The 20,767-nt window shown below is 36.5% G+C and overlaps 1 protein-coding gene across 4 annotated transcripts in view; it reads right to left on the reverse strand.

Moving 5' to 3' along the window:
• Positions 1 to 20,767, reverse strand: part of ATG4C (autophagy related 4C cysteine peptidase) — an 84,265-nt gene that overhangs the window by 3,592 nt on the left and 59,906 nt on the right. For all 4 annotated transcript variants that reach the window (XM_063712045.1, XM_002810744.6, XM_063712044.1 and 1 more), the window contains one exon: positions 20,357 to 20,476. In XM_063712045.1, coding sequence (XP_063568115.1) covers positions 20,357 to 20,476 — 120 coding nt within the window. Of the gene's footprint in view, positions 1 to 20,356; positions 20,477 to 20,767 lie in introns of those variants that run through there.

A 20,767-nucleotide genomic window follows, 5' to 3' on the forward strand; every position in this document is an offset into this window, starting at 1 on the left:
ACCTCTGAATGAAATAGTGATTTTTCTCATGTGTTTGTGTGTCTCTGTGTGTGTGTTTGTGTGTGTGTATGTGTTCTATTTTCCAAGCTTCTTTCTTTTGAAACATACTCTCACTCTGTCGCCCAGGCTGGAGTGCAGTGGCATGATCACGGCTCACTGCAGCCTGGACCTCCTGGACTCAAATGATCCTTCTACTTCAGGCTCCCGAGTAGCTGGGACTACAGGTATGTGCCACTATACCTGGCTAATTTTGTATCTTTTATGCAGATGGGGTCTCACTATGTTGCCCAAGCTGGTCTCAAACTCCTGAACTCAAGTGATCCGCCTGCCTCTGCCTCCCAAAGTGTTGGAATTACAGGCATGAGTCACCATGGCCAGCCTATTTTTCAAACTTTCTAACATGTAATTCTTCTATTACATAGTAGGAGAAAACTATTATTTAAAAAAAAATTTAAGGTAACTGAATTCACCATCTCATAGTTGTTTTTTAAAAGGGAATTCAGTGGTTTGCTCAACAACTTTAGAACAGGCAATTCTAAACTCTGTACTACTGTAATAACACAGCTAAAGCTACACTGAAGCTACTTTATTAGCTAAAAGGCAAAGCATAGATTTCAGGAGATCAAATATTTTATCACACCTTTCCTAAGTACTGAGTTGACAGGTTTCAGAATTTACAAAGGAAAAAGCTGGAGGACAGAAGTTAAGCAATGTATACCATAATAAAGCTAGTAGTTAGTAGGACAGAAATAGAACCAGGAGATGATCACTTCTCCTCAAGCCAAACTTTTTCCACTAGTCCCTGCCACCATATATGTAAAATTATTCCCCAGTATAGGGCAGTGTATACCTATGTAGCATATATTCACCACACTAGAGCTATACCCTATGTAGGGGTTAAGCTCTAAAGTCAGCCCATATTGCAAAATCAAGCATTGTCAAAAATCACCTTTAACAAGTCTTTAAATTGTTTAAAGGGTGATATGCACAATCTTGTGTACGCAACCCTGTTCAGTAATATGTATAAATGTAAAATATGTAGTTATGTAAATAGTACAGTCATGTGCCACATAACATTTCAGTCAACAAGGACCACATACAACAGTGGTCCTATAAGATAATAATGGAGCTGAAAAATTCCTATCACCTAGTGTTGTCACAGCTGTCATAATGTCATCCCACAATGCATTATTCACAAGTTTGTAGTGATGATGATGTAAACAAACTGATTGTATGGCAGATAAAATTATGTACAGTACATAATATTTGATAATAAATGACTTAGTGGTTTAAGTATTTACCATACAATTTTTTCTTATTTTAGAGTATACTCGTTTTACTTTTTTAAAAAGAAATCACCTGTAAAACAGCCTCAGGCAGGTGCTTTAGGAGGCACTGCAGAAGAAGGCACTGTTATCCCAGGAGATGACAGCTGCATGTGTGTTACTGTCCCTGAAGACCTTCTAGTGGGACAAGATGTAGGGGTAGAAGACAGTGGTATTGATGATCCTGACCCTGGGTAGGCCTAAACTAATGTGTATGTTTGTGTTTTCATTTTTAACAAAAAAGTTTAAAAGGAAAAGAATAAATTTTAAAAATAGAAAAAATCTTATAGAATAAGAATAGAAAGAAAATATCTTTGTAGAGCTGTACAATGTGTTTGTGTTTTAAGCTAAGTGCTTATAAAACAGTCAAAAAGCTAAAAATAATTTAAAAGTTTATAAAGTTAAAAAGTTACAGTAAGATAGTGAAACCCCATCTCTACTAAAAATACAAAAATTAGCCAGGCGTGGTGGCGGGCACCTGTAATCCCAGCTACTCAGGAGGCTGAGGCAGAGAATTGCTTGAACCTGGAAGGCGGAGGTTGCAGTCAGTCAAGATTGCACCACTGCACTCCAGCCTGGTGACAGAGCGAGACTCCATCTCAAAAGAAAAAAAAAAAAAAGTTACAGTAAGATATGGTTAATTTATTATTGAAGAAAAATGTTTTCTCATAAATTTAGTGTAGCCTAAGTGTACAGTGTTTCTAAAGTCTACCGTAGTGTACAGTAGTGTCCTAGGCCTTCACATTCACTCACCACAGACTCACTAATTCACCCAGAGCAACCTCCAGTCCTGCAGGTGCCATTCATGGTAAATTCCCTACACAGGTACACTATTTTTTATTTTTTCTACCATCTTTTTATAATATCTTTTTCTATGTTTAGATACATTTAGATACACAAATACTTACCATTGTGTTATAATTGCCTCTAGTATTTCAGTACATGCTGTACAGATTTGTAGTCTAGGAGCAACAGGCTATACAGGTTGAATATTCCTTACCTGAAATGCTTAGGACAGAAGTGTTTCCATTTTGGATTTTTTTCAGATTTTGAAATATTTGCATTATATATACTTACTGGTTCAGCATCCCAAAGCTGAAAATCCAAAAATCCAAAAGCTGAAATCCTAAATGTCCCAAACAGCATTTCCTTTTAGTATCATATCAGCAGTCAAAATGTTTTGAATTATGAAGCATTTTGGATTTCAGATTTTCAGATTAGGGATACTCAACCCATCCACACAGCCTAGGTGTGTAGTAGGCTATACAATTCCAGGTTTATGCAAGTACCATTCAATTATGTTCACACAACAGTGAAATCACCTAACAACACATTTATCAGAATGTATCCCCATCATTAAGCAATGTATGACTGTATATAATAAAGAGTATACATGGAAAAATATATTCCTGTTTTTTATTACAAGAGCTCATGTAGTCGAACCAAGCTAAGTGTGCAAGTGATGTTAACTATCCTATTTCCTCACTATACAATCTTAAATCCTTGTATCCAACTTTTACCCCTCATTGTACTTAAAACACTCTCTTAAAAAAATACTTTCTTCTAGCCCTCAAATAAAAAGGCGTTATTAGTTCCTATTATTTCTACTGCAATCAACACTGCTGAGTATTTCTTTCTTAAAATACCATTTTCCTGATTTCTGTGATATTTTGCTTTCCTGTTTTTCCTTCTATTTTCTGAACGATTTCTTCTCTATCTCCTCTTTCATTGATTCTACTTATTTCCATATCCCAAAATGCAGATAAAAATCAATTGTTCCTTTATCTTCTCTCTACATTCACTCCTTCTATATTCTCTTCCTTAATATCACCTAGTATCTGTCTCAACAATTTCTCTGCTAGGCTTATCATCCATGTTTTTGCAGATGGGAGAACTGAAATATCAAGGGGTTAGGTGACTCGTATAAGGTCACACAACTAGTAACTGACACAGTCAGGATCTGAGCATAGGTAGTTTTGTTCTGGTGTAACCACTACCACCTCCAACAGTAGTCAGTGGAGGCATGACTGCAACATCAACTTAAATTGATCATAAAATTTCCATTTCTTCCTCCTAAAAGTGCTTTCTTCCAGACTTCTCCATTTCTATCATTGGCAACATCATTTACATTAATTAGGAATGATTTTGTTGCAAGTGACAAAGAAATAATAGAAAACAATAACAACGTCAAATAATACGAACTGTGTTCACCAGTCTGACATTGCTACTTTGATTAACTGATGTCAGATGAACAGCTTCTACAATTCTCTTGGCCTTTCTCTCTGAATCAAATAGGACTGTTGAAACCCCAAGTGTTTAGTTTAAATTCAAGGAATGGGCAGGTAGATGTAAGAGGACAGCACTGCATCTACATCCCATTATGGCAGGAGAGCAAAAGCGTTCCCAGAAATTTCCAGCACACAAACACTTATATTTCACTTACACCAAACTGTTTCTAAAGAAATAGGAGACTAGAAAAGTGAGTATTTGGTGGGTACTGTCACTGCAAACAAAATCAGGATTCTTTAGCAAAAAAGAAAGAGGGATGAGTATTGAACAGATAACCAATGGTGTTTGTACAGCATTCAGAGATGAGAACCACAATAAAAATAAAACCGGCTCATGTGCTAAGGAAGGACTGGAAGGTTTGTTTAAGAAGTGTTGTCAGAAAAGACCAAGCTGCAACCTGAATAACCAGCAGTCCCCATCCTTTCAGGAACAAGGGACCGATTCATGGAAAACAATTTCTCCACGGACTGTGGGGGTGGGGATGGATTCAGGATTATTCAAATGCATTACATTTATTGTGTACTTTATTTATATTATTACATTGCAATATATAATATATATATTATATATATAATGAAATAATTACACAACTCACTATAATGTAGAATCTATGGGAGCCCTGAGCTTGTTTTCCTGCAACTAGACTGTCCCATCTGGGGATGATGGGAGACAGTGACAGATCATCAAGCCTTAGATTCTCATAAGGAGCATGCAACCTAGATCCCTTGCATACGCAGTTCACAATAGGGTTCACACTCTTATGAGACTCTAATGCCACCACTGATCTGACAGGAGGCAGAGCTCAGGCGGTAATGCGAGTAGTGATGGGGAATGGCTGTAAACACAGAGGAAGCTTCGCTCGCTAACCCGCCGCTCACCTTCTGCTTGCGGCCTGGTTCCTAACAGACCACAGACTGGTACCAGTCCATGGTTCAGGGGTTGGGGGCCCCTGTGAATGACAATAAGGAGCCAGACATAAAAGTTCTGGGCGAAGAGCACTCTAGGCAGGGAAATCAGAGAGTGCAAAGGCCCTAGGATGCCAGCACACTTTGCATGTTCAAAGAACAGAAAGCAAGCCAGTGTGGCTTGCAGGTAGAGGAAAACAGTAAGGGCGGTACACAAGGGCCAGATCACTCAGGTCCCTATAAGCCAAATTAACACACGATTTAGGTTTCACTGTTCCCTTAAACAGTGTACCTCATAAACATCCTACCATAGATTTCCCCCAACATTTGACCTTGGTGGTTCTGCTCAGGATGTTTCTATCATCTAGTCATCCTTCATACTTCTTGTCTGATTGTACCAAACTCCATCAGTAAAGTTCCAGTCCAAGTTTCACTAACAACTATCTCACTCTACAGTGATTATTCCCTTCTCCAAAGTCCTATACATTTGTCTAGTATAATGTAAGGATCATAAACATGCACTGTGGAGTTGGACAGTATCAGTTCAAAACTTGGCTGATACTTATTAACTGTGTAACCCTGGGCAAATTACTATACCTGTCTCATTTTCCTTAGCTGTAAAATGCCAGTAATGATAGCATCTATCTCACAGAGTTGTTGTGCAGATTAAATCAGCTAATATATGTAAAGTACTTAGAGGATTGCCTGGCATCTAATGTGTTGGCTTTATCTTTATTATTGAACTATCACAATATTAGTCTTCTGGCATTTAATTGTACAGTCATTTATCTTTAACGTCCATTTCATGTCTTCTCAAATAAATTATAAGCTGCTGAAGATTTCAAAAGAACTCAGAGTTTCTATCATTAGATCCCGGAAGTAAAAAAGACCTATGAAATTTAAAAAGTCACCCAGATTTCATGTGGAAAACACAGAACTAGAAGGAGGACCTCTAGGTGAACATAAGACTGAAACACTAAAGTGATTTCAAAAAGACCTTTACCAAAATAGTGATGGGCATAGGAAACTGTGTACCACTGGAGAAAATGGGAGTAACTGTCCTAGAAGGGGAAACAACCCTATTCTCTTACTCTATACGACTACAGAGCAAACCTATTCTCTTACTTTATAAGACTACATACAGGCTGATTTCGATTCACCAAAAGAAGAAATTTTTTAACGATAAGGGTCTATCTGAAAACTGAAAACACTTCCAGGAAAAGTCATTAGCTCACTATAACCTGAAATAAAGATTAGATACTCAACTGTCTGGAACATGGACTGATGTATAAATAGGAGACTATACAGCATAGTGCTTATGAGCACACAGTCTTGAGTTGCTGTCTCAGGTGAATCGCAGTACCACCATTTATTAGTTGTGGCCTTTGTCAACACTGCTAAACCTTCCTAAATGTAAGATTCCTTATCTGTAAAACGGAGACAAAAGTACCTATCTCAGAAGGTTTGGTTGGTTAAATGAGATAATATACCATAGGTGAAGACTCAGCAAATGTTAGCTTTGGACTGAATAACTTCTAAGATCTCAGGGATTCAATGGCTATAACATAAATTGTGTTTTGCAGCTAGAAGACAACTGGCCACATGTAAATTTTTCCCCTGTGCTGATATGCATTCCATAATCAAATAATTCATTCCCTAGTACATTTTCATTTATGATTTCCTGTCCTCAAACACCAGCACTACTAGGTAATAGGTTTAACAATGAATATCCTTGAATTACCAAATGATTATTTAATAATCATTAAATTGAGAACAAATGAAAAAATAAGAATAAAAGGGGGTATGAGATAAAATAAAAAATAATCTACATCAGGCCATTTACAGCACAGCAGAGCAGGGGAAATACAACCTAAGTTTGTGAGTTAGGAAGGAGATGTGTTGGGATACCCATGAAAAGTAAGCAAATTCATCTTGCAGAACTTAGAGAGCAACAGTACAGAACAGCCAAAGACATCATGGAAAGCAGAGGTGAGACTCAAAACTAAAAACAAGGAAACTGACAAAAACTTGTACGAACTCAATTCCCAGGTCCCTCCTTGCAACCAATACCCTTCTTCACCCCCCTCTCTAGCCATCCCCCATATACAAAAATAAAGATTTATTCTTTGGAAGAACTGAATAGATAATGATATGAACTCCAGTACACTAGACACAGTGATGACTTCAGAAGCTGAGTAATTAAGTGTCAGTCTAAAAATAGGAAACCGTAGGGTCCTCAGTATCCTTCACTTCCTGCTCCTGGAGCTCGAGCAGACAACATATATTCATTCCACAGGCTCTTAAGCGACGGCAAAACTTTTCTTTGAGAAAACTAAACAACTCCAGAGAAAAGACCACCACTTATTAACATGTAAGGGTCACCCAACAAAAAGGCAAGCTCATTACATGATCATCCTAGTATGAAAGTTAACAGCTAAAAAGCCAAGCTCAAACACACAGAGCTTCTACTCAGCTTTTTAGTGCCTTACTATTAAATATAAACAGAAAGAAGGTCACTAGTCATTTGGGGGAAAGCATATAAAGGAAAACAAGATGATTAAAAGAAAAAACAGCTGGACGTGGTGGCTCACGCCTGTAATCCCAGCACTTTGGGAGGCCGAGGCGGGAGGATCACGAGGTCAGGAGATCGAGACCATCCTGGCTAACATGGTGAAACCCCGTCTCTATTAAAAATACAAAAAATTAGCCGGGCGTGGTGGCAAGCGCCTGTAGTCCCAGCTACTCGGGAGGCTGAGGCAGGTGAATGGCATGAACCAGGAGGCGGAGCTTGCAGTGAACCGAGATCGTGCCACTGCACTCCAGCCTGGGTGACAGAGCAAGACTCTGTCTGAAAAAAAAAAAGAAAGAAAAAAAGAAAAGAAAAAACAAAACCATGAAAGAGTCCAGAAGGAAGCATAATCAACAAAAGAAACAGAAGAAAACTTCAAAATTACTATTTTATAGTAATTACAAAATTACTATAAAAATTACTATAATTAATTTTCTAGGGGAGAAGAGAAAATACACCCATAAAAAAGAAAGGAATTCTATGAAAAAGGAATAGAAAAAAATATCAATAACAACTAAAAATGTAAGCATCCTAATTGAAATTTAAGAACAACAGAATAGGTAGAAGGTAAAGCAGAGGAAAACTTCCACTACAAAAATATGAAGACCATGGGAAACAAAAGGAAAAAAGAGAAAAACCAGGGAGCAAATCAGAAGGTCCAAACTGTATAATAAGAGTTCCAGAAGGTAAGAACAAAGAAAACAGAAGAAATGATTATTTTTAATTTCAAAGACATTTCCCATAATGGAAGAAAGCAGGACAATCAATGACAAAGAATGCAAACCAAGACACATAATGAAGCTTTGAAATATTAGGTATAAATAATTGTAGCTGGATGGGTACAGTGGCTCATGCCTGTAATCCCAGCACTTTGAGAAGCTGAGGCAGGAGGATTGCGAGAGCCCAGGAGTCCACGACCAGCCAGGGCAACATAGCGAAACCCTGTCTCTACAAAAAATGTAAAAATTAGCTGTTGTGGTGGTACACACCTGTGGTCCCAGCCTGTCAGGAGGCTGAAGTGGGAGGATTGCTTGAGCCCACGAGGTCAGGGCTGCAGTGAGCTATGATTGCACCACTGCACTCCAGCCTGGGCAACACAGCAAGATCCTGTCTCAAAAGTAAAAATAACAGTAATAATTATAGCTAACACTTTAGTGTTCCTATAAACCAAGCACTAGTTTATTAAATCTTTAATCCTCATAATGATGTTACAGAGAAAGGTGGCTATTAGTATTTTCATTCCATGAGAAAACCGATGCACAAAGAAGTGCAGCAATGCACCTAAAGATACACAGCAATTAGGTGATGGAGCTGGGATTCCAACCTGAAAGCTCTCAGAGAAAAAAAAAAATTCATTTGGAGTAAAATAATGCAGAATGACATCGAACTTCTCAACAACAGTAAATGCTAGAAGGGAGTGGAACAATGCTTCTAAAGTTCAGGGGAAAATTATTTTCATTTTAGAATTCTGTATCCAATTAAATTATCAATAAATTTAAAAAGCTGGTCGACATGCAGGAATTCAAAAAATTTACCATCTATGCATCTTTTTCATAGGAAGGCACTAGAAAATATGCTCCAGCAAGAGAAAGGAATAAACTAAAAGATTCAGAATATAGGAGATCAAATACAGCAAAGTGGCATCAGGAACTTCCAAACTGACCACTCTGCACCAGGCCTGGAGAACAGTTAAGGTGAGAGTGAATAGAAAACAGAAATGAGCAAATCTCCAGAAAAAAAGAGATTTTTACTATGTTTATAATTATGAAAAACTTACCGCTAGGTAGTTGACAGATATAACTGAACATTTAGAAAAAAAATAAACAGGTAAAAACAGAACTAAGGAAATGAAAAAAGGGGGAAGGAGTACTAACTCTAAGAAATACAAAGGATAGGAAAAAAGAAATGTAATCATAGCACATTATGTGAATAGTAAACAATATTATGGAGGCATAATGTGAACACTGAATAGTGACTAACCAAAATCTGTGTTATAACTGTAGTGGGAGTATGGCTGGGAGAAGAGAAACCAGGTGAACGGGTGTGGGAAGAGAGTTAAATCCTCAAGTACTACAACTGAAAAATAACAAAGAATGTCTACAATGGACTGATCAAGAAACTGCAGAATAAGCATATTACAGCAGGTTCCCAAATAATGTCATTTTGTTCAACGTTGTGTGATTATAATGTTCATGAAGAAAAAAAATCAATTCCCAGCCAGAGCCACTATCTGTGTGAAGTTTGCACATTCTCCTCATGCCTGTGTAAGGAGGTTACTCCAAGTTCTCCGGTTTCCTTTCACATCCCAAACACGTGCACATGAGGTGAGCTGGTGTGTCTGCACTGATCCGGTCTGGGAGAACAGTGGTGTGTGTATGAGTATACCTTACTCCGGGTAGCTTCCCACCTTGCGTCCTGAGCCTCCAGAATAGCCCCTGGCCACCTACAACCTGAACTGAATAGGCCAGCTGGAGAATGAATGAATGAATGAATGAACGAATGAATGAATACAAATTATTGACAAATAAAAATGTGTAAGGTATACAACAATCATACAAACGCTTGACAATAAACACACGGTAACAAGGCACTCAGTGAGCCTGCCAGATTTGTGATTGTTCTGGAACTGTGTGGTGGTAGGAGGTGCTTCTTACAATTTTCCCTTTGCAAACTATTCCTTGATTTAACCCACCACCACGACTGCCGTCACTCACTGATCCACCAACAATTGTAAGATAAACAATTATCTTACATTCCTTTTTTTCTAAGCTTTGTTTTTCTTGGAGTTAGTATTCCCACTCCTTTTTCATTTCCTTAGTTCTCTTTGCAGCTATTTATTTTTTTTAAATGTTCGGTCATCTCTGTGAAATACCTCAATCTTTCTTAAACACAAGTACAGCTCACATTTATTTCAATGTTGAATAGTAGAAGTATTTAAGTCTTTATTTGTAAGTTTGGTGATGCTTCTGCGACAAGAACTATGTCTTAGGAACTTAACTCTTGTTTATATCAATTATCCTATGGTAAAACCAGTTTCATTTTATATCATTTCACTCAAAGTTACAGTTTCCAAGAACCTATCAATGATGTTAAGGGAAGACTTATTGTTCTTAGAAATGCAGAGTTAAAATTCTAAATAAATACCTAAAAGAGTTAAAAGTGAATATATCTGAGGAGGTATTCTTTGGAGTAGGAAGTAACATGGCAAGGGACTCCTGATTTTCAGCATAAGCCTTTTATTGCAATTTCCATTTTTAAAGTTAGTGTATGTACTACTTTAATAAATATGAAAATTAATTTTTTGAACAAAACACATTTTGAGCTGTGCACTGAATAGAAGGACTATTCCAAGTTTTAAGATAAATCCACAGCAATTTAAGAAAAATAGAAGAACTAGGTAAAAACACACTGTAGATTTTCTATAACTCAATCACTGACCTCTTTACTAACTTATAAGTAAGACAACTTTACAACCAAGTCTCTTTAATTCATTTCTGCATTCAACAAATATGATTTACTGACCTTCTACAAAGTGATAGCCAGTGCTAAGCACTGGGGATACAAAAAGAAACAAAACAAAATCCTTCCCTTGTTGAGATGACATTCCAGTGGAATAAACAGATGATAGATAACTAAACAGAATATATATATATATATACACACACACACACACATGATATAGCAGAATATATACATATATGTGTATAGTGATATGTGCTAAGGAGAAAAATAAAATAATGAAGGAAGGGAATTACGAAGTATAAAGGGTGCCCAGGGAAGGCCTAAGAACATGACACTTGAGTAAAGATCTGAAAGAAGGGAGAGAACCATGAGACTATCTGTAGGAAGAGAATGCCAGGCACAGGAAACAAATGAAACCCGTGAAATAGGGGCAGGCACTGATCATTTTCAAGGAGACTAGTGTGGCTGGACTCGAGAGAGTTAGGGAAGAATGGTAGGGAATGAGCTCAAAGAGGCAGCAGGGAGAAGCAGAGATTCTATTAAAGCCTTGTGGGTTTGTAAGAGTTTCGGCTTTTACTCTGAGTTAAAAAGCTACTGTAAGGTTCTTTAAAAAATTAACACAATCTTAGTTACATTCTAAACAAAATCACTCTGGCGGCTATGTTGATTCTAGACTGTAGACAGAGCAAGGGAGATCAGTTAGGAAGCTACCGCAATAATCTCAAGGAAGATGTGAGGATGGGCCAGGGTAATAATGAGAGTGGTGAGAAATTATCAAATTCTAAGTATATTTTAAAGAAGAGATGATGGGATTTGCTGATGCATACGACATGGGGTTCGTGAGACAGAGCAAGGGATCCAGTTTTTAGGCTGAGCACCCAGGAAAATGGAGTTGCCATTTATTTAATAACCAAATTCTTTTCATTTGTTATCTTACTTTACTTTATAATTTACTTCAGTACCATAATTTCTTTGGATGAATAGAAGATAAAACTTTAATCTCATGTCTCTCTCTAAGTAGTACTGGTAAAATTCTAATGAAATACAGAAACAAAACTTCTGTTACAAATTTTAAAAATATTTTTAGTTTATAGTCACATCTTACACCTTAAAAGAAATAGCTAAAACAAGTATTTTATAAATATACTAATTAGGAGCATCATAATGGCGTAGCTTGTATCAAATCAACCCTACCACCAAGAACCACCACAAGAAATGGATAAAGTACAGCCAGGTGCAGTGGCTCATGCCTGTAATCCTAGCACTTTGGGAGGCTGAGGTGGGTGATCACCTGAGGTCAGGAGTTTGAGACCAGCCTAGCCAACATGGTGAAACACCAGCTCTACTAAAAACACAAAACTTAGCTGGGCGTGGTGGCAGGCACCGGTAATCCTGGCTACTCAGGAGGCTGAGGCATGAGAATCACTAGAATCCGGGAGGCAGAGGTTGCAGTGAGCCAAGATCGCACCACTGCACTCCAGCCTTGGGGATAGAGTGAGACTCTGTCTCCAAAAAAAAAAAAAGATAAAGTATGATAGATAAAACAACTGTTGGAAAGCATCTGAGAGCAATTAAAACAATTTAAGTCTTGAGAAATAAAAATCTTAGAGAGGCAAAGTCTATTAAGAAATTAAAGAAGCCAGAGATAATGGAATAAATACCTTTAAGATACTGAAAGAAAACAACTGTTAACATGGAATTCTATATCCAGTAAAAATAACCTTCAACAACAAAGGCAAGCTCTTCCTTTTCCCTTTCCCTCCCAAACAATTCATTTTTAAAGCCACTAGACGGGGCTGGGCAAAGCAGGTATGCACGCCCGGGTGGAAGAAATCATTCTGGTCAACTGGGTATATTGAAGACAGATTGGAACCTGGCAGGCGGCAGACATCACTTTAACCAAGGGGTCAAAGTTAGCATCACCAATAAAGAAACAATAAAAATTGCATGCCAATCACCAAGAAGCAGTCAGAAAAATATAGCATCACTTCGGTGATATATCTGGCAAAGATGTATAAACTGAAATTAATGAGGAAACTGTACAAACAAACCCAAATTGAGAGGACAATCTACAAAATTTTCAAAAGTGTCCTGTAAAAAAACTAAGAAACATGTATCCTGTTATCTTCAAAAATATAATGTGAAAATCAAAAAAGATGATTAACTGTTCTAGACTAAAGAAGATTTAAGACGTATAAATGTAACATATTATTGTGAACTCAATCTTTTTGCTACCTAGAGCATTATTGGGACAACTGGTGAAACCTGAATAGTTTCTTGGGGATTAAATGGTGATAATGTACAATGCCACTTTCCTGATTCTGACAGCTATATTGTGGTTATGTAGGAGAATGTCTTTATTTCTAAGCAAGAAGTGCACACTCAACTATTCAAGGCTAATGGGGCATCATGCTAGCAACTTATTCTCAAATGGTTCAGGAAAAAAATTATTTGTATTATGTTTACAACTTTTCTATAAATTTGCTATTGTTTCCATTTTTAAATGAAGGCATAAAAAAGATGTGTTCAAACAAAAGCTGAGAGAATTTATCACCAGGTAACAGCACTAAAAGAAATAATAAAGAAAGTTCTTCAGAGACAAGCAAAATGATCCCAAAAGGAAGCAGAGTAAAACAGGAAAAAAATGAAGGGCATCAGAAAGGGTAATATTGACTCTTTAAAACACAATGCCTTGTGGAATTTAAAATCCTACAGGATTCAAGTTTTTGATGACACAAAGTACAAAAACAGAATTTAAGGTAAGAAATATTATTAAGAGATAGAGGAACATTTAAAGTTGTAATTCAATAGGAAGACCTAACAGTCCTAAGTTTCTATGTAACTAATAGCAAGGCCTCAAAATGTATAAAACAAACAAACAAAAAAGAACTTAAAGGAGAAACAGACAACCCTACCATCACAATTGGAGGCTTTTATAACGTCTTTCTGTAATTTAAAAACCATATAGGAAAGAAAAAAGAACGTAAAAGATTTCAACAACATAATTAACTACACAGACATGAGGGGAGGTAGGGAGGAAGATTATTAATAGAAGATTAGAGACAGTGTTAAATAGAACTATTCCATAGAGATGCTGAAGTCTGAAGAAGGCGAAGAACGGAAGAGTGGTTGTTTTGGAGGCACTTCCAGTAAACCTGACTTCATCATACTCATCTGACCTTCAAATTTTCCACTCTCAACTCTCCCGAACCATTTGCCTCCCTGTCCACAGGGATTTCCACAGTTGACCATTTCAATGAAATAAAAGATACTACTAAACTGACTTGAAATTCTGCTCTCCCCATCGTGCCAAACTCTACTGTTCACTTTACCTACTCCTAATTCAAGGCTTCCAAGAGTCTTAAAGCAAGACATGAAAATCTATTAGGTCCATTATGATTAGAAAGATACTCACTCTTCTCCTGGTGATTTTTTACTCATTGTGTGGCAGATTTAAATAGGGCAGGTTTCATGGGCATGTTAAGATCCTTACAAAAAATGCAGTGAATATATACTATTAAATGTTTTTTGCACTCCCGAAATTAAATTATGTCTCTTCTATTTTTCTTTCTCATGACACTGTATTTTCTTCTTGATGAAACTTTTAATTTTTGTTATACACTTGTGTGTTTAATGTCCACTGGACTATAAGTTCATGAAGCCAGGAGTCACAACTATCTTGTTTACCACTGCATATCCAGCTCCAGACAGACATTCAACAAAATGAACACTTACTATGAGCTGGGCACTGTTCCAGATGCTTTAGGATATGTCAGTGCTTTGACTTATGGTTTCTGTTTGTTTTTTATTTATTCTCAATGCTTCAGTAAGACTTATGCTTTTTTTGTTCTGTTTTGTTCGAGACAAAGTCTCGCTCTGTCGCCCAGGCTGGAGTGCAGTGGCACAATCTTGGCTCACTGCAACCTCCACCTCCCGGGTTCAAGTGATTTTCGTGCCTCAGCCTCCTGAGTAGCTGGGACTACAGGCACACACCACCATGCCTGGCTAATTTTTGTATTTTTAGTAGAGACGGAGTTTCACCATGTTGGCCAGACTGGTTTTGAACTCCTGACCTCAGGTGATCTGCCCACCTCGACCTCCCAAAGTGCTGGGATTACAAGTGTGAGCCACCGTGCCCTGCCCAGTATGATTTACATTTTGAAAGAATTACCAGGGCTGCTGAATTGAGAACCAGCTAGAGGCAGGGAAGTGAGGCTTGGAAACTACATAAGAGATCACTGAAGTAACAATAGTGTCTCAGACCAGTGTTGCAAGGGCAGTAGGGAAGGTGGTGAAAAGTGGTCTGATTCTAGATATACTTTGAATATATAAGTTGTTATGAGATGTGAGAGAGAGAAGGGAGATAAGAATAATCCAAGGCTTTGGCCTGAGCAGACAGTGGATAAATTTGCCATCAAATGAGACAAGGAAAACTGTGAGCGAAACAGGCTTCAGAAGGAAGATCAGGAATTTGATTTTGGAAATGTACGCCAGACGTATAAGGGACACTGAATAGCAACTGGACATTATAATCTAAAATTTGGAAAATAATTTTGGGCTAAAGATACGATCTTGGACTATAACTGATATTTAAAGCTATATGACTGGATGAGATCATCAAGATAAAGAAGATATCAGAACTAAAGGCTAAGCCCTAAGCTATTCCAATATTAAGAGGCTGGGGAAGAAAGCAGGCAAAGAAGACTAAAGAAGGAGCAACCAGTGAAGAATGAGAAAAACCAAAAGAGTTTGGTGTCCTGGAAGCCAATGTGAAGAAGGTGTAGGAGGGTGAAGTGGATGTTCACCTACATCAAATGCTTCTGTTATGACAAGTAGAATGAACTCTGAGCTTCGACCAATGGACTTGACAATGTAGGGTAATTAGCAACCTTGAAGAGGAATCTGGTGGAGTCATAGGGATGAAAGCACTCAAGTATTTGCCGACTAAATGAATCACCATATTAATGAACTATTAATTTGTTCTCCTGGTCACCTAGATGTAAAACAGACTTGTCTGTGAGCTCTCTCTTTCCCTCACCACTTTCTAAGTGGCTGTCTTACTGATTCTACCTTTGGGAGGCTGACACAGGAGGATCACCTGAGGTCAGGAATTCAAGACCAGCTTGGTCAACATGGTGAAACCCTGTGTCTACTAAAAATACAAAAATTAGCCAGGCGTGGTGGTGCACACCTGTAATCCCAGCTTCTAGAGAGGCTGAGGCAGAAGAATTGCTTGAACCCGGAAGGTGGAGGTTGAAGTGAGCCAAGATCGCGCCCCTGCACTCCAGACTGGGTGACTGAGCAAGACTCCGTCTCAAAAAAATAAATAAATAGAAATAAATAAAACATATACAAGTTCTAAATGTGAAACATAGAACTTCTGGAAGCAGTATAGGAGAATATGTTTATGACTTTTGCTTATTAAAGATTTCTTTGATACAAAATTCGAAAACCATAAAAGTGTTATTAATTTGACTATATTAAAATTAAAGACACAATTAACAAGTAAAAATAGTGGCCTAGAAGAATATATTTGTAACACATAAAGCCAACAAAGCAGTAGTATCTAGAATTGTAAAGATTTCCTTCATATCAAATAGCCTTATAAAAAAATAGAGAAAAAGAATGAATGGGAAATTCACAAAAGAGGAAACAAATGGGCCAATAAACTTTGATTAAATATTCAACCTTAGTATCAATCAGGGAAATATAAATTAAAACTACAAAGAGGTACTATTCATATCTACGAGATTGGTTAAAATTTTAAAGTTTGACAATATCAAGTGTTGATAAGGATGTTAAGAAATTCTTATATACTGGTTGGCATGATCACTCTGGAGAGTATTTAACAACATACAGCAAACCTAAAAATATGCTTATCTTATGACTGAGAAATTCCACTGTAATGTATCTAGTATATCTAATGTAACCCTACTTAAAGTATTATATATGCACAAAGAGATGTACAAGAATATTATTTAAAACATTACTTGTAATTAAACAAATAAAACAAGGAGTTTTAAGTTCTCAGAAACAAGCCAGATGACCATCAAAGAAAGAAAGTTTAAATAAAAAGAGTGTATTACAGAATGGACCACTATTCAGCTGTTTAAATGAATAAGCGAGACCAACATGTACGGTTACATAGATAATCTCTAAGTCACTGTTAAATAAAAATGTTGCAGATGAATATATATCTCTTTATATAAAAATATCATTAACAAAAAATTTAATAAATGTGATAATATGTGTAGTTTATGGATATATAAAGTATGGGTATGATACACTAATTCAGGATAGTGACTACCACTGAGAAGGAAGAAAAGGAATAAGATTGGTGGAAGATAACACACTTATTAATTACATATGTAACTTTCTTAAGCTCAGTGGTAACACATGGGTATTTACTATATTATTCTCTATATTTCCGTATGCCTGAAATTTTAAAATTAATTTAACAAAATCAACATATTACTAAAGTACAACTTCTTCAGCTTTAATTCAAGACTCTCCATAGTATTATTCTAATCTACTTTTCTAGCCTCTTCCTTCAGTATTTCCTATAACAGTGTTTCCCAAAACTCAGAGACTTATATACCCCTTTCACTACCATGATTAATGAATATTTTTCTTTTCATCATTTTTAACTTAAATAGCCTTGTACAAATCAATAAGTCACACATTTAATATGCCAGTTAATGTAAGTATTAAAATGTTTGTCCTAGTGCCACCTAAAAACAACATCAAGTGTCACATCCTGGGTTACCCTGTCTTATGCAAGTGGTTCTCAAATTTGGCACACAAGACTGTGTGGGAGGCTTGCCAGAAATGGAGACTCCCAGGCCACACCTTTAGGGATTTTGATTCAGACAGTCAGAAGCAGAAACCCTGCCTAATATGAAGCCTTGGCACCTACCAAGTTGGACTACTTGCCATTCTCTAGACAAACTCTCCACTTTCCTTCCATACTTTTCCTTTTGGTATTTCCTCAGCTTGAAGTAAACTTCTCTTTCCCTAAGCCAGTAGAAATTAAGCCTATACTTTAAAGCCCTTCTTAAATATGACCATCACAATAAAGTACTTTGACTTAGATGTGACATCTCTCTCATTTCAACCCTCTTCTTTCCTCTATCAATTTATTTCTATTTCCATATGGATGCTTATCATATTCAATGTAATATACGTCTACTTGCCTTATTTCCCCTACTGAAGTATAAATGTTACTTGAGGATGGAAGTTTTACACCTTGTTCAAAAGCAGAGATTGTATCTTGGTCATTTTATGCTCTGTATATGATAGTTATGCAGATACTTGCTAGACTGAATTCTGCTAAACACTGAATTCGTTTAACAATTTTTATTAATATTTTAAAATCATATAGCATAAGGAGTTATTCGTTCATAGGGTATTACGAATTAAATATGAGACTCTAGACTACCAGCTTCATTTTCAAAATGAGAAAACTGAAAAGATATATCTTATACAGAAACAAATAATTTTATTTTAATTTTTAGGGTTAAAAAAAAATGGTTGAACTAAAACTGCCAAATTCAGTTTTTAAGAAAAAAAGGCAAGTGCTTAACTTATAACCTTCCAGGCAAAAGAAACTGTGTTATTAACTGACATGGTGAGTTTTTGATACTGCTACAAAAAGCTATTGACTTAAAAAGAACACTATTATTAAAGCAAAGTTAATTGATTCTTACAAAATTCTCAGTACTTCCAAAAGACATTTCAACATAATTTCTCTTTGCCTTAATGCATATTATTCTGATGCTCAAGAATAATAATTTCTAAGTATTTTTCCAATGTAAAAGCCATAAGTGTCTTTAATTAGAAAATATCAACACACAACTCATTTTTGTTTTTTTTTTTTAATTTGGTAATAATAATCTGGTTTGTTTCTATTCCAGGAGTAAACTGCTTTACTGTTTTAAACATATTTATTTTCTTTTTTTTTTTTTTTTTTTTTTTTTGAGACGGAGTCTCGCTGTTGCCCAGGCTGGAGTGCGGTGGCGTGATCTCGGCTCACTGCAGGCTCCGACCCCCGGGGTTCACGCCATTCTCCTGCCTCAGCCTCCCGAGTAGCTGGGACTACAGGCGCCCGCCACCTTGCCCAGCTAATTTTTTGTATTTTTAGTAGAGACGGGGTTTCACCGTGTTAGCCAGGATGGTCTCGATCTCCTGACCTCGTGATCCACCCGCCTCGGCCTCCCAAAGTGCTGGGATTACAGGCGTGAGCGACCGCACCCAGCCTATTTCTTTTCATCCAGATAGAAAATAAATGAATGGAAACAGGGAAATGGGACTTTTTAATGGAAAATGTTCATCAACATCAATAAATATCACAATATCACCTGTATTTGTATACTTTAGCATAAACATGATACTTTGTAAAGACAAAGAACTGTCAAACTAAAATATACAAATGCATATACTAATTTCCAGTAATAGGAGGAAAAATGAAAAATATATATTTTGTTATGTTCACCTGGCCTTCTATGTTGAAAAAGGAGAATGAAAAGAGAACAACTGTGAGAAATGAAGAATATGGAATGGTTCCCACATACCTCATTTGTTCCTTTCCTCATTCATTTTTCTGCCACATTCCTGCTAAATTTCCTCTTTCATATGGCAGGTCAAGTAAACTAAATCTAGCTTATATGAAACGTTTTATTTTTTATCATTCCATTTTATATTGTAAAAATAAAATTTCAACTTACTATGTCCACTTTCCTGAATAAAATTAACTGGAAATAAAGCAGTAATAAGTTACTATTATATATAAGTTCCAGTAAAGAATTCTGAGGTCAGGAGCTCGAGACCAGCCTGACCAACATGGAGAAACCCCGTCTCTACTAAAAATACAAAATTAGCTAGGCATGGTGGCACATGCTTGTAATTCCAGCTACTCAGGAGGCTGAGGCAAGATAATTGCTTGAATCTGGGAGGCAGGGGTTGCAGTGAGCCGAGATCGCGCCATTGCACTCCAGCCTGGGCAACAAGAATGAAACCTAGTCTCAAAAAAAAAAAAAAAAAAAAAAAAAATTCCCAAAAATGACAAGTATTGGCCTTACATACCATAAAATGATAGCCCAACTACTGATACAAATAAACAGCTATCAAACTATGTGTATTTCTTTAAAAAGCAGTCTTTTTTTATTTTCTGAAGTACTAAATAGAGACAGATATTAAGGTTCCATAAATGTTTTAGCAGTACTCAAGGACCAAAAAAATGTAGAAGTATAAATGTAATGAGAAGAAGTTAAATAAACCTCTTTCAAAGATCCTATAAGTAGAACAGATCAGATCAGACAAGCTTATTGGAAGGTAAAAACACAGCTCATTTGATAAAGCAGTTCCGAGAAATCCAAAAATACCATTTCTCTTTTTAAAAAAATCAAAGAAGCACTTGGACTAACAAGAAATAATGCACAATTTGGCTTGATCAAATACTTCATTAATTTTTTTCCTACCCCTAAGGGATTGCCCTTTTAAAATCTTCTTCAAATAGAATATAACCTAATTGCTTGCACCGTTCTAGAGTTTGCAAAAGGATTTTTATTTCAACAGTGCCACCTAGTGGACCAATCAATACTTTCAACTGGTCATTAGTTTATTTCATTTGCCTCAAACGCTAAGATTCCTCAAATAGCTTTATTTTTCAGTTCACAATACTCCTAATAATATTAACATTCAAGAGGAAATTTTATAAAAATATCATAATTTACAGGTTTTTGCGTTCTGACAGTCTGCCTCTAATAAAATTAGGTCATTTACAAATATAATATTTTAAATAAAGATACCTTGGTGATTTCTTCAGAAGCTCGTTCGAAGTCCTGAACATTTCGACAGTAAAATCCTATTGTACAGCTGGGATCCATTTTTCGAAAAGACATCTTTTTGGGAGAAGGGCAGTGGAATGTCTGTAATTTTTAAAGTTCTTTAGGATTAATTTATCTTTGATAGACAAGTATATATAAAACTATTATTTAAAATTTTCTATCTAGCTTTTTCCCATCACTATAAACATGATTTTCAAATTGTGTTTTAGTTCATCCTATGCAGATGGTCCTCCCCACTCTGCAAAACTGTAAAATATAAGAGCCAACATTTTTATATATTTAATTCACCAAATTTCAACCTTTTGTGATATTAGTGCCATTCTGCAAAGAAAGGAAGTGTGTCAAAAGTGGTATGCATTTCTAACACTTGAA

This window comes from Pongo abelii, chromosome 1 (assembly GCF_028885655.2).
Source record: "Pongo abelii isolate AG06213 chromosome 1, NHGRI_mPonAbe1-v2.0_pri, whole genome shotgun sequence".
Lineage (NCBI taxonomy): Eukaryota > Metazoa > Chordata > Mammalia > Primates > Hominidae > Pongo > Pongo abelii.